This window comes from Toxorhynchites rutilus, chromosome 3 (assembly GCF_029784135.1).
Source record: "Toxorhynchites rutilus septentrionalis strain SRP chromosome 3, ASM2978413v1, whole genome shotgun sequence".
NCBI lineage: Eukaryota > Metazoa > Arthropoda > Insecta > Diptera > Culicidae > Toxorhynchites > Toxorhynchites rutilus.
The window spans coordinates 17,278,178-17,291,150 of NC_073746.1; the positions used below are offsets into that span (position 1 = coordinate 17,278,178).

Here is a 12,973-nt window from a genome sequence, read left to right on the forward strand (position 1 = left end):
ATAGTAGTACAGACACATTTTGAAGGATTACAGAGTAGTGCACTGTCACTGATAATAGCAATGTTGAAATAAAGATAAGTTTACAATGACAATGTCATACAATGTGATAATAGCCCATATAATATAGTGTAACTAATGAGTTTCGTCAACTGTTATTATGAGGCTCAGGAGCCCACTTAAAAATAATTGCATATGATGTTATCTTTCCCTCAACTTATTCAACCCAACAAAGTCGTAAAGTTTTGTTACGGGCAAATAGTTGATAATCTTCCCCTTCATTTTTTTCTCTTCCAGATAATTCGTTCAATTCAGAAGAAACTCATCCGGAAAACAATGAGGCAATCATCATAATTTGCACACACAAATTTCCGAAACAAATAGGCAGAAGTCGGTTGACGTTAGTTGTTGCGTGTTGCATGACTTACCACCATTATGGCCGTCCAGCAGCAGCAGCAGCAGCATCAGCATCATCAGATGGCTCCTACTCTTTACACAACCTCAACCGCGCAGAGCGGTAGTCCCGCTCCGGGTGCTTCGCCGTCCGGCGGAAATGCTAACAACGCCAGTTCGGGATCCGCGTTCAGTTGCTGTCCGGCGAATGGTGAAAGCTCGTCCATCGGGGAGGATTCGATCGAGCTGAGTGACAATCAGGGTAACAATAATACCATGTACCACAATGGGTTCTTCGAGACACATGACTACCACTTTCCCAAGCGGCCTCCGGTGGATATTGACTTCCGGGACATTCGGTACACGGTGCGAGGTTTCAACTCGCACAGAATTAGATTTGGTAAGTGCTGCTTTTTTATGTTTTTATTCTGTGTTTGTAAAACCGGTTGCATATTTGGGACAAAAAATGAGATAAATTTAGCAAAGTTTATGACGTTTTTTTGAGACTATTCATGGCATCTTACAGTGGCTATTATATAAAGTTGTGCTGTTGATACTTCAATCAAACCGGTTTGTCTCATATGTAGCATCAAACTTTTATTTTATTATTTTATTTTGTTCATAATTTTTATAACCTTAACCGATCCAATCAGGTTTCGTTTCCGTCGATTGGTAGTCGAATCGCCAGCGGCAACTGAATGTTATAAATCCATATAATTCTAAGAATGTGTGGAAACCTAAAATTTGCTCAGATTTTCTTCAGCATGCGAAGCAGGCTAATAATCGTACCTAGTTTGTAAACAACTTCTAGCGAGGCAAATGATTGTTTCGACCTCAAAACTATTTTCGCTTCGTCGCTAACGGTCAGTAGATAAACTATTGCTGATAAGTTTAATGATATCGAATTGCGTATTCAGTTCGTGTGCTAGATATAATTGCATATTGATGTTGTTTTCCATCAAACATCGAAATAGTCGTTTTCTAACGAAATAATAGCGGATGTTCGCTCAGTTCACTGATCACATTTGTAGACGAATGTATATATTTGTTCGCGATACTTTTTATGCGTTTGTTTGCTAGTTAAGCTTTCTGTAATAATACATTTGTCTGATTTGTTCGAACAAATGGATGAGAACGCATCATACATTGCGTTTTTTTTCAATTCATCGGGTATATATTACTAGGTTTCATGCTTATTATAAGATCATTATTCCAGCCTTACATCTCACCATAGACTCGATTTGTTCTTCTTCTTTTTCCCGAACACATCCTGTCATTCTCGTCCAAAGCTGTTTTCTCACTTGTTTGACAGCCAAGTTTCATTTACGTTTGAACGTTTTTTTTTTGACTTTCACAAGTTTGCCTTTCACAATCGACCAATATTCCTCAATCAGCCTTAATTTTGGATATTGACCGGATTCCGCTTCTTGGGATCCTCAGTGACAAATTTGACTAGTGAAAGGTTGCTGAATTGGGGCATACAATCAACAATCACATGCTGCTTCAAAAAGGCACATTTTTGATAACTCTCCTGATTCAAGTAACGAAGGCATCACTTGCATGTCAACCAAGCACATTTTGCCGGAACTTAGACCTTTATTTTATTTCGCATTCCTTCGGGAGCCCCTTGTTACCAAACAAGGCATAACATTCCTGTCCAGACATTTGTTCGAAGATGCTCTGGCTGTAAGTTTCATTTCGTCAGTAAATTATCGTAGAGCTTACTTCTGCGTAAGCAACAAATGGTTTTGTTTTAGAATTCAAATAAATCGCTTAATTTTGTTATGATTTTGTCCGAGTAATTTGTATCCATGGCTCTTAGCCTGTGTTGAACAACTTTTAACAAGTACACTTTTCTCGAGGAAATTTTATAGACTTACAACGAGGAAAAATTTATAAATTATAACCGAAGCCCGGTTATGATTTCTAATTTCAATGATTAACGAAAATCTCGTGGAAAAGGTTGTACTTAAACAAATATCTTCAGATGATACTAGCTGACCCGGCGAACTTCGTCCCGCCCAAAATTTATTTTTCGTTATCACATCCACGTTTTCTTACTAAGCGCGTTACTTCATGGGTCCAATCGCTGAACTGTTCATTGATTGATCTTCTTCTTATTCTTCAATGGCACTAACGTTCCTAGAGGAACTTCGCCGTCTCAACGTAGTATTATTTGCGTCATTTTTATTAGTACTTAGTTGAGATTTCTATGCCAAATAACACGCCTTGAATGCATTCTGAGTGGCAAGAAGCTCTAGAATACGCGTGATCACAGTGCAAGTCGGAGGAAATTTCTTTGACGAAAAAATCCCCCGACCAGAACGGGAATCGAACCCGAACACCCGGCATGTTAGTTATGACGCTAACCACTCGGCCAAGGGAGCACTGATTGATCTTCTAATCAACCCTTTAAAGTTATGTTTTACTATAAAATTTCAGTACTTCTACCAAAACTCGACATTATAATATCAAATTATTTTCAGACACAATTCTCGTGTAAGATTTTTCATCCACTTGCAAATAACATGTTTCTCCGTTGCATGGAATAAGTGTTTGATACAGAAAATATGATAGAATGAAGATAGCCCTAAATCGGACAATTACTTTCTCGAGTTTTGCTCTTATCAACACATTCGGTGATCCATTTTTATTTCTATAGATAGAAGACGATATAGGAGTGCGTTTTATCACATTAAAATCCATTTCCACTTTCGAACGAAGATCAATTTCGTTACCGCAAACATCAAATGGACTAACAACGCTTGTGAATATGTAATTGTAGAACACATGTACAATTGAATTTTTCAACTTTTCCCATTTCCCTTCAGAGTTTTTCCGAAAATTTTCATTTGCCATGTTTGATTGAAATATGTGCACTATTTTTATGGGACCCCTCTCCTTTCCAGAGGAGGAAGGGGTGTCATACCATCATAAAAACATTCCTCGTACCCGAAAACCCTCACATCCCAAATTTGGCTCCATTTGCTTGATTAGTTCTCGATTTATGCAGAAGTTTGTGTTTCATTTGTATGGCAGCCCATGCCCTTAGAAAGGCGGTAGGTGTGTCGAACCACCAAAGAAACGTTTTGTGCCCCTAAAATTCTTGAGTAATGCAGAAATTTGTGTTTCATTTGTATGGTGCCGCAGAACCAACCCCCCCCCCTATAAGAGGGGGAGGAGTATCAAAGCACCATAGAATCATTTATTACACCCACAAACCTCCACATGCCAAATTTCGTTTCATTTGCTTGATAAATTCTCTAGTAATGCAGAAAATTGGGTGTCATTTGTTTGGCAGCCCCCCTATGAGAGGGGGGGGAGGAGTATCTAACCACCATAGAATCATTTATTGCACATTATAACCTCCACATGCCAACTTTCGTTTAATTTGCTTGAATAATTCTCGAGTAATGCATAAATATGTGTTTCATTTGTATGACGTTGGTGACCAAGATAACTTTGTTACACAGTGGCACAGGATTGGACATCATTGCCAAAAGCAGCACTAAGAAGCTTTGTATATGCTGAGTTGTTAACCTTTATTTGTGACGTTCATTTGAACTAATAAATTATTGTAAAAAAATTGCCTCTTGTTGTTTGTCCCTTTTCCGAAGAGACTCAAATTTTTAGTGACAGCGAAAATACAAATCGCACTCTAAGAACAAAATGTTTTCAATAATGTTATGTTGAAAAATGGGTGGATTATATTATAGGTAGGTGGGACTACCGTTGCCTTAGTAATCATTTGTTTGTATTGATTAACCCATTAACGACCAAGCTGTAAAACATATTTTTTTACGAAAGCCATTGGGTGTAATTTGGATTATTGATGGTAAAGAAACCCCAATGTTCAAGAATTATTTTTTTCCTATTTTCCATTTTCTGGGAAATGACTGTTCGAAAAATCGAACATTGGCCGAAACCCGCACTTTTTTTTTGCAAGCACAAACATACTGCGAACTGAAAATCAGTTCAATTAGTAAATATACGGTATTCACAAATGCATCATTTTTATATTCACGAACGAACAAGCACAGGAGGATAGAGGTTTCTAAGTATAAACCTAAGTTAATCCACTGAGGATGAGATGTGACATTTCTTATTTAATGTAATTTCAGCTTATTACTGGCAGGCATATGCTGTTGTTTTCATTGTTGGCAGTGGACAAATGTCTATGCTCAAGAATTATTTCTTTCTGAGTATCCGTTTCTCGAAAAAAACATTTTCCAATACCTGCAAAGTACCAAAATGATGCGAAAAAACGATGGAATCGAGGATTGGGTGGTTATTATTCGGTCCGGCGAATGAATATTCACACCAGCAATCTCATTAAAATCCTTGTTATACGTACTGATCATTTCCTCCAGCTCCTCTACACACGAAATTCTACGGGCCATCATTACCTAAGGTTATTACGGACAAAAAATTATACAGATTTTCAATAATATTTACTGAATTAATTGATATTTGCAAACATTCACAAATGAGAATGCAAAAACAAATGAAAAAACTTCCGTCTTCCAAAGTAAATGAACCAAAACGCGCTGCAGAGGTTAGATGTGTTGGTATTAATTCATCAGAAAAAAAATGTTCGTTGTGGCCAACGTTCGATTTTTCGAACACTCAATTTTCCCGGTTGTTATTTTCCTATAAGAGGCTCAATCGAACGATTTTTGCCCCATATTGCAATATGTTCTTTTATAAAAGTAATACATTAGATAAGTTCACATAATTTTGTATTTTATTGGGTTTTTTGTTGAAATTAAAAACACGTTCCAAACATACTTGCTTTAAATCGAATTTATTGCTCAATCAGGTTATACAAAACTGAGTGAACTTGATAGTAAGTTGTAGTTGTAGCTAATATATTAAGCTATCTTTTGATGCAAAAACATTACCATATGGTAGTTTTGCGAAGACATGAAAAATTATCAAAGTTGCTGTTCGATTTTTCGAACGCTTGGCCTAAAATGGGTTAAATTATTGATTGAATAAAACAATTTTGCTGTGTAAGTAACGAGACTTTAAACTTTTCCAGTTCATTCGTCTCTAGCCCTGGGTTAGGCCCTCGTGGAAAGAAAACTACTCCATTACTCCTTCTTCACCTTTCTTGAGGAAGATAATCCATTTCCACTCGACACTCGCCGGCAACGTTGTTGCGCCATGTGATGTAAGGCACTTGGATGGCCCTCTATATTTAACTGAGTGAACTTTAAAAATACAATACACAACACAATTAGTAATCACGAAAAGAAAATTATAATTTTTTTAAGAAGACTATCTCATAAGCTTTTATTTGATATATCAATCATCTGAATCGATCCAGTAGTTAAAAAGTTATGAATTTTTGTGGTGGAGGAAAGGGGGAAAATTGATTTTGCGGACCATCGGTTAACTTTCAGAAATCATAACTCAAAAACAAAAAATAACGCCTCTCTGATTTTTGGATATGTTACGTAAACACCTCAGCTTTTAGGAATAAATATGAGAAGTCCAAAGCCATATAAACAGCAAGAAACAAATACAATCAATGATTACAAAAACAAAAACCATTTTTTTGCAAGTGTAATATTCTTCAGAAGAAGACTAGCGAGCTGGATTTAATTTGATATGTCGATCATCTGAATCAGTCGAATAGTTCAAAAGTTATTTTTGAAAAAAAGTCATTTTTGGGAAAAAGAGGAAAAAGTTGATTTTTCGAACCACCCTAAAATTAAAATAAGCACTCTAATGAAAAAATAAAAAATACGAGTCTAATATATGCGATAAAGTACAAAACTATCACTTTTCGCGAAAATCTGAGAACCACTATATGAAATGGCTGTATAACAACAATGCACAATGGTCCAGGATATGAATTTAAGTGGACATTTTTTTGCTTTAACTTTTATATTTCGAATTCTACATCAAAGCTGTTTTCGTACGACTTTTAGAAGTTAACAAGAGCAACATTTTGTGGTGCAGAACTTGTCAATATCCTAATCCTACTTAAAGTTATTGATGATTTTTCACCCAAAAACTCATGATTTCAATTTTAATTTACTCAAACACGAAAAATAACATAGCTTTGAAAATTACACATTATGTAGAGTGAACTCTGCTTTTTCAAACGTCGCCAATAAACTTTGTCTAAGTTTACCTCATAAAGATTGGCAAGAAATTGAAGAGAGCGTATTTTTTGGGAAGAAACATAAATTACTTTGAGTGAAGTTGAGATATTGACAAGTTCTGCATCGCAAAATGTTTGTATCAGTATGTTCTAAAAGTCTTTCGAAGACAGTTTGTATGCAGAATTTAAATCATAAAAGTTAGAGCAAACAACGGTTTGCTCTAACTTTTATGATTTTTGAAGAAGTTTTTGTCTAGAGAATAACTGTCGAGCTCTGAATGCTAATGTCCACTTCAATGCATCTCCTGGACCATTGTGCAATAGTAATACATCTGCCTTACAACGCAAACCAACCAGCACCAAACAAGCATCCAGCAGAGAACGTACACAGAGCTCTACACTGATGCAGTGATGAAAAATGAAACATTTAGCAATGATGAACCGTTTATAAGAAACCGGTCCCCGCTGAGACGAAGTCTCAAAAATAAAGAATTGAAAAAATGGTCCCCGAATTTTCGATCAACACATCACACCACAAAGCTAGAAGATTGTTGCAATGGAGCTGATGTACACGGGAACAGATAAAATTGACGATTTAAGGTAGCGAAGATGCGGTATTCATACGTACGGATATGAAAAAATTAAAAGTTCCGCCGAACGAATTCAACAGTTAATATACAGGACCATACACTGGGAAATGGAGAAGCACAGCGAGTGAGATATTCTTTCGCGTTCACAGCTCGGAGGGAAACGAAGAGCTTATGATGACGCGAAACAAACAAGCAGAACAAACGATGTTCGCTGCTTTGAGCTATGAAAGAGACTGAGAATTTGTCAAGCGGAAACGCTCTATTTATACGCGACAGCGTACTAGTTACGCAAGGTTGGTGTTGAAAAAGCAAGTAATCCCTTCTCGTTATCCCCCGTCGATGCTACACAAGATGCACATTATTGAAAGCCCGAGCTAAGCACACAAATTGCCAGAACAAATGTATGAGAAAAATGGTAATGCTTCCAATTTTTAGTAATACCAACCTGTTACGAAATAGGGAATCGTAATGTATAGCATATCAAACAAATCTTACATAATTATCAATGTACAAATCATTAAAAATTGTTTATAATACATGCATGTCCTGTTTTCTGATTTAAAATCTTATTGAAAGTAGTAGTATTACGTCATAACTACTGTGTTACACCAATGAAAAACCTCCATTACAACCACATTTATTGGACGAAGCCTTAGATCAATTTTTCATGCATACCGCATACGAATGATTATTTTCAATTTTTTTTAGTCATAGTACCTGATTTTTCTTGTTACATTAGAATGGAACAAATTCAAAGTATCATGGTATCAAAAGACCTTTGGATATTGTGGCTATTAAATTACCTGTAGAGTAATTCCAAATGAAGTCATCCTAAAAATGCAGATTTTGAAAACATGTAGTTTTGATTCGAATGAAAGTTTGTGTTTCATGAGTATGAGTTTTCCACAGAAATTGGGAAATTTCTGACTCAAGTGTAACTTTTGAAAAGGGCGTATCTAATAATATATAATAATAGAAATCTCTGATAATTTATATCTCAAAAACTATGAATCGTACCGAAATAGTGTCTTAGAAAGAGTTATAGAGTATTGATGTTAAATTCAAAAAAAAATATTATTTTTTTATTTTAAATAAAGTTATATGTAACATTTAAAATACATATTTTTCATTTTTTCTTAATTTTTCTTTTCAAATTGAAGTGAACAAAAAAAAATTTGAGAAATGAGTCCAAGATGGTAAAACTTTTTGTCGTGAACTTTGTGGAACATCAATTTTTTATTTCCGAAACATCGATTTTTTGTATGTTAATAATAAATTTTAGTCACAAATTATCCTGGTGCGATTTAACATAAAAAAGCCTCTCATCAATCTCCTTCCAAATGCAGTCATTCTCGAGATATTTGAACAAAAAAACATTTCTAATTTATTGTCTTTTTTTCATATAGAATAGAAATTATGTAGTAAATTTAAAAAATGAGTTCAAGATCGTAAGACAATTTTTGACGAACTTTGTAGAACATCGAATTTTTATGAATTTTTGAAACTTCGAATTTTTGTATGTTAACAATCATTTTTAGCCACAAATTATAAATCCTAATGTGATAACATAATAATAAAATAATAGTAAATAAAAAATAAAATAATAATAATAATATGGGTTCTCAAATGGGGATCAACACTAGGGTAGGAGCCTACCTGTTGGTCTCAAATGTTCCTATCTCACGCCTCCACGAAGATCATATGACGACATTTTTAGATCGGGCGTGAACTGGAAACACACACCTGGTCTTGGCTCCGAGAACGGGTGTCGAAAGTGGCTAAGTGAGGGGGTGCGAGCGAGTCAGAGCGCTATATCTCTCCCGGGGAAGGCCTCCCGGGTCATGGAGGCCTTGCCAACCCGCTGTCTCCCGGGCAAAGGAGATACACCCAGAAAATGGAGCTACGTTCACGAAGAATACTCAGAATGCGATCGCCCGAGGAGGGTCCCCGAACTGGAGCTGGTCCTGGAACGGGCGTAAGAGCGAGCGGCCAGCGGCTGGAGGGCGATGTGCAAGAGCGGGCCACCAGCCGGGTTCAACCCGAAGAGCTACCGCCACACGGAAACAGCAGCCATCGACATCACCAACGAAACGCTGCGCCTACGAGGCGTGTTGCGACTGTCAGACGACAGTCGTCCACACTTGTGGGTACTACTAGGCGACGGATCATGTGGACACATGAAATGAATGAATTCGTGATCCGCGCCTATTACATCTGCACTGCTTTGGAGACGGACATGAGCGGTCGCCCTCGAATACTCGCAATGTTCGAGGAAGCGTATCCAGAGTTCGTCGGGAGGCTTGACCAAAACGCGATGAACGCGAGGCGTAGAGCGATTGTACGCAACAATATGCTCTCCCAAACGCAAGTCGACGAGATCAAGCAGCAGGTGCAGAGAGAACTAAGCTCCAGAACAAGCAGAGCAAGCGATGTGTCGAGACGAAGTTCAGTACGGCTGAGCAATTCATTCGCGAGTGGGGCACGCGAATCAGCACCAGTGGAGGCCACAGTACAACAACCCCCTGAGCCGGAAGATCCACAGCCAGATCAACAACTACTACGCGATCTGGTCTTCCATTACGACGAGGCGATCTCACAGTTCCGCGACACGGACCCTTTGTCGCGCCCCAGGATCCCGAAGTTGCAGCATTCCCGCAGGCTGACAAGTGCAGTAAAGCTCATGAACGAGCACGTTCTTCCGCTGCACTTGGTTGATGCTGAGAACATGGAGGAGCTGCAACTGAAAGTTTACTGTGCTGCTGTGGCGACCGCCAAAAGTTTAGGATACCGTATTAGGCCAAGAGGCGGACTGCTCCAACATCTCCGTGAAAGGCGTGAGCCTCCATGGCGAAGGAGATTGGAGCAACGGATCCTAAACAAGCGCGCCGCAATTGGAAGACTGATGGCGTACAAAAGAGGCAGCAGATCGGCGAAATTATGTCGCCAAGTTGCTGTGATCGTGCGGCCTACTGAACTTCGCCAGCTGGGAGCTCACCAGCTGACGGAAAAACTCGACACACTGGTACAGCAATTGAGCGTCCTAACTAAACGGCTGAAACGTTACTCTGACTCTGCAAAGCGCCAGGAACAAAATCGGATGTTCAGAGATAACGAAAAAGCGTTCTACGACCACATTAGCGACGAGAAGCCCGACTACCGCGAAGGTTTGCCAGATATTAGCGATGTGACGAACTTCTGGGCTGGTATTTGGGAGACCCCAGTAGAACATCGCGACGGGCAAATGTGGTTAAGACGGGAGGAGGAGAGTTGTGGTGAAATTGGAGAGATGCCAGCTATCATCGTCGGAGAGAACGATGTCCGCGAAGCCTCGCGGTACCTGAGGAACTGGGCAGCACCGGGCCCCGATGGTGTCCAGAACTTTTGGCACAAGAAGCTGACCGTCGCACATCCAAAGATAGCTGAGTGCTTCAACAAGGTGCTACGTGACCCACACAACCTTCCTGAATTCGCCACCCGTGGCGTCACCTTCCTCCTCCCGAAAGACAGCAACACATTGAACCCATCAAAGTACAGACCGATAACGTGCCTATCGAGTCTGTACAAAATACTGAGCAGCATAATTACCGCCAAAGTTTCTGCTCACTGCGAACAGCATCACATCATCGCAGAAGAGCAGAAAGGATGCAGGAAAAATACGCATGGCTGCAAAGACCAGGCCATCATCGACGCAGCCATAGTCGGCCAGGCGGTATATAACCAGCGGAACCTAAGTATGGCCTACATCGATTACAGGAAGGCTTATGACTCCATACCTCACTCGTTTCTCGTCCGGGTATTGGAGCTCTACAAAATTGATCCCGTCGTCGTTAGGTTCCTGCAGCATGCGATGAGGCAGTGGAGTACGTCTCTGCACCTCAGTGATGGGGAAAATGTGTTGCAGTCTAGAACGCTGCAGATAAAGAGGGGGATATTCCAAGGCGACTCTTTCAGCCCGCTTTGGTTTTGTCTGGCACTGAACCCCCTCAGTAGGACGCTCAATAGAAACGGTCATGGCTATAAAATAAGGTATGGCGACGGCGCCCACGAAGAAGTGACCCATACCTTTTACATGGACGATCTCAAGGTCTACGCTGATTCACGTCAGCGTCTAGGTGTAGCTATCCGGGTTGTCGAAGACATAAGCAGGGACATCTGTATGGAGTTCGGCCTCGACAAGTGTCGCTGTGTCCACCTGCTGAAAGGACAACTTACCGAATCCGGAGGCTACGAGGTCTATGACGGCGAGTTTATAAGAGACATGGTTCGTGGCGAATCCTATAAATATCTTGGATTCCGACAGCTCACCGGGATTCGCCACTCCGACATCAAGACGGAGCTGCGAGACAAGTTCTTGAGTCGAGTGAACTGTGTCCTGAGGACTTTCCTCAACGCGGGGAACAAGGTACGCGCGATCAACACATTCGCGGTTCCCCTGCTGACCTTCAGTTTTGGTGTAGTCAAATGGAGCAAAACTAACCTAGAGGACCTTGAGAGGAGGATGAGGAAAGCATTCAAAGAGGCCGGAATGCACCATCCTCAATCGGCACTGGAGAGAGTTTCACTACCACGCAAAGAAGGGGGACTTGGAATCGTCGACATTTCTGCACTGTGTGTTGCCCAGGTACGACAACTGCGCGAGTACTTCGCAGAACGCGCCAACCAAAACGCGCTATACCGGGCTGTCTGCGCCGCCGACAGAGGATACAGCGCTCTGCACTTGGCGCAAGCGGAGTACCAACTCAACTGCAATCTGCAGACAGTGGAGGAGAAGATTGCAGCTTGGAAGCAGAAGGCAGTGCATGGTGCCCACCCCCATCAACTGGACCGGCCACACGTCGACAAGGCCGCATCTAATCTGTGGCTAACGCGTGGTGAACTCTCTTCAGTAGTAGAAGCCGACATGATAGCCATCCAGGACAGGATAATGCCGACGAGAAACTGCAGGCGGTACGTCTGGCATCAAGACGTTGATGACATTTGCCGGATGTGCCATCAACCAGGTGAAAACATAGAGCACATTATGGGAGGCTGTCCCGTTTTGGCCAACGCAGCCTACACCGAGCGCCACAACAACGTGGCCCGTATTGTTCATCGACAACTGGCGCTCCAATGTGCTCTACTGGAAGACAACGTACCAAACTACCGGTACCTGCCTGCACCTGTCCTGGAAAATGACCGTTTCAAGCTGTACTGGGATCGCACTGTTCTGACCGACCTCTCGATCCACCACAACCGCCCAGATATAATGGTTTACGACAAGAGCGACCGCAAAGTCACCATCATCGATGTCGCTATTCCACTGAACCAGAATCTGGAGGAGACCCACGGTCGCAAAATCTGCAAGTACCGACCATTGGCCGTGGAGCTCAAGGAACTGTGGGGGCTAAGGGAGGTCCCAAGAATTGTTCCAGTCGTTCTCTCTGGAACTGGAATTATCCCGAAGACACTTCTGGAAGCGCTAAAGGTGTTGAACATCGAGAAGGAATTGGCCGGCATCCAAAAGTCGGTCATCCTTAGCACCTGCGCGATTGTCCGACAATTCCTCGGTCAGGACTAAAACAGCACGAGCATGCAGATACGTGCATTCCGCAGAGCCTAGTCCCCCTTTGGCATTCAGAAGCCCGGGGGCAGGTGAAAATTCTGGCTAGGTTCGCCTAGTTAAGAAGTGAGATAAGTCTGCCATAAATAAATAACATTTTATGAATTTACTTACAATTTTCAACAACTTTTCCAAATACATAAAAATATATAAAAATATATATATTTTAGATATTGCAAATTAAAGTTTATTTTTGTAAATAAAAAAAAGAGTACTAATTTGTTTCCTCAGTGTATATTTTTTCACGTTTTAACATCAATACTCTATAACTCTTTTTAAAGA

At 40.6% G+C, this 12,973-nt stretch overlaps 1 protein-coding gene across 1 annotated transcript in view; it reads left to right on the forward strand.

Annotated features, from left to right (window-relative positions):
- The window catches only part of LOC129777304 (ATP-binding cassette sub-family G member 1), a 150,516-nt gene that overhangs the window by 52,689 nt on the left and 84,854 nt on the right, over positions 1-12,973 (forward strand). The window contains exon 2 of the mRNA XM_055783523.1: positions 295-790. Coding sequence (XP_055639498.1) covers positions 433-790 — 358 coding nt within the window. The 5' untranslated portion in view covers positions 295-432. The remainder of the gene's footprint in view (positions 1-294; positions 791-12,973) is intronic.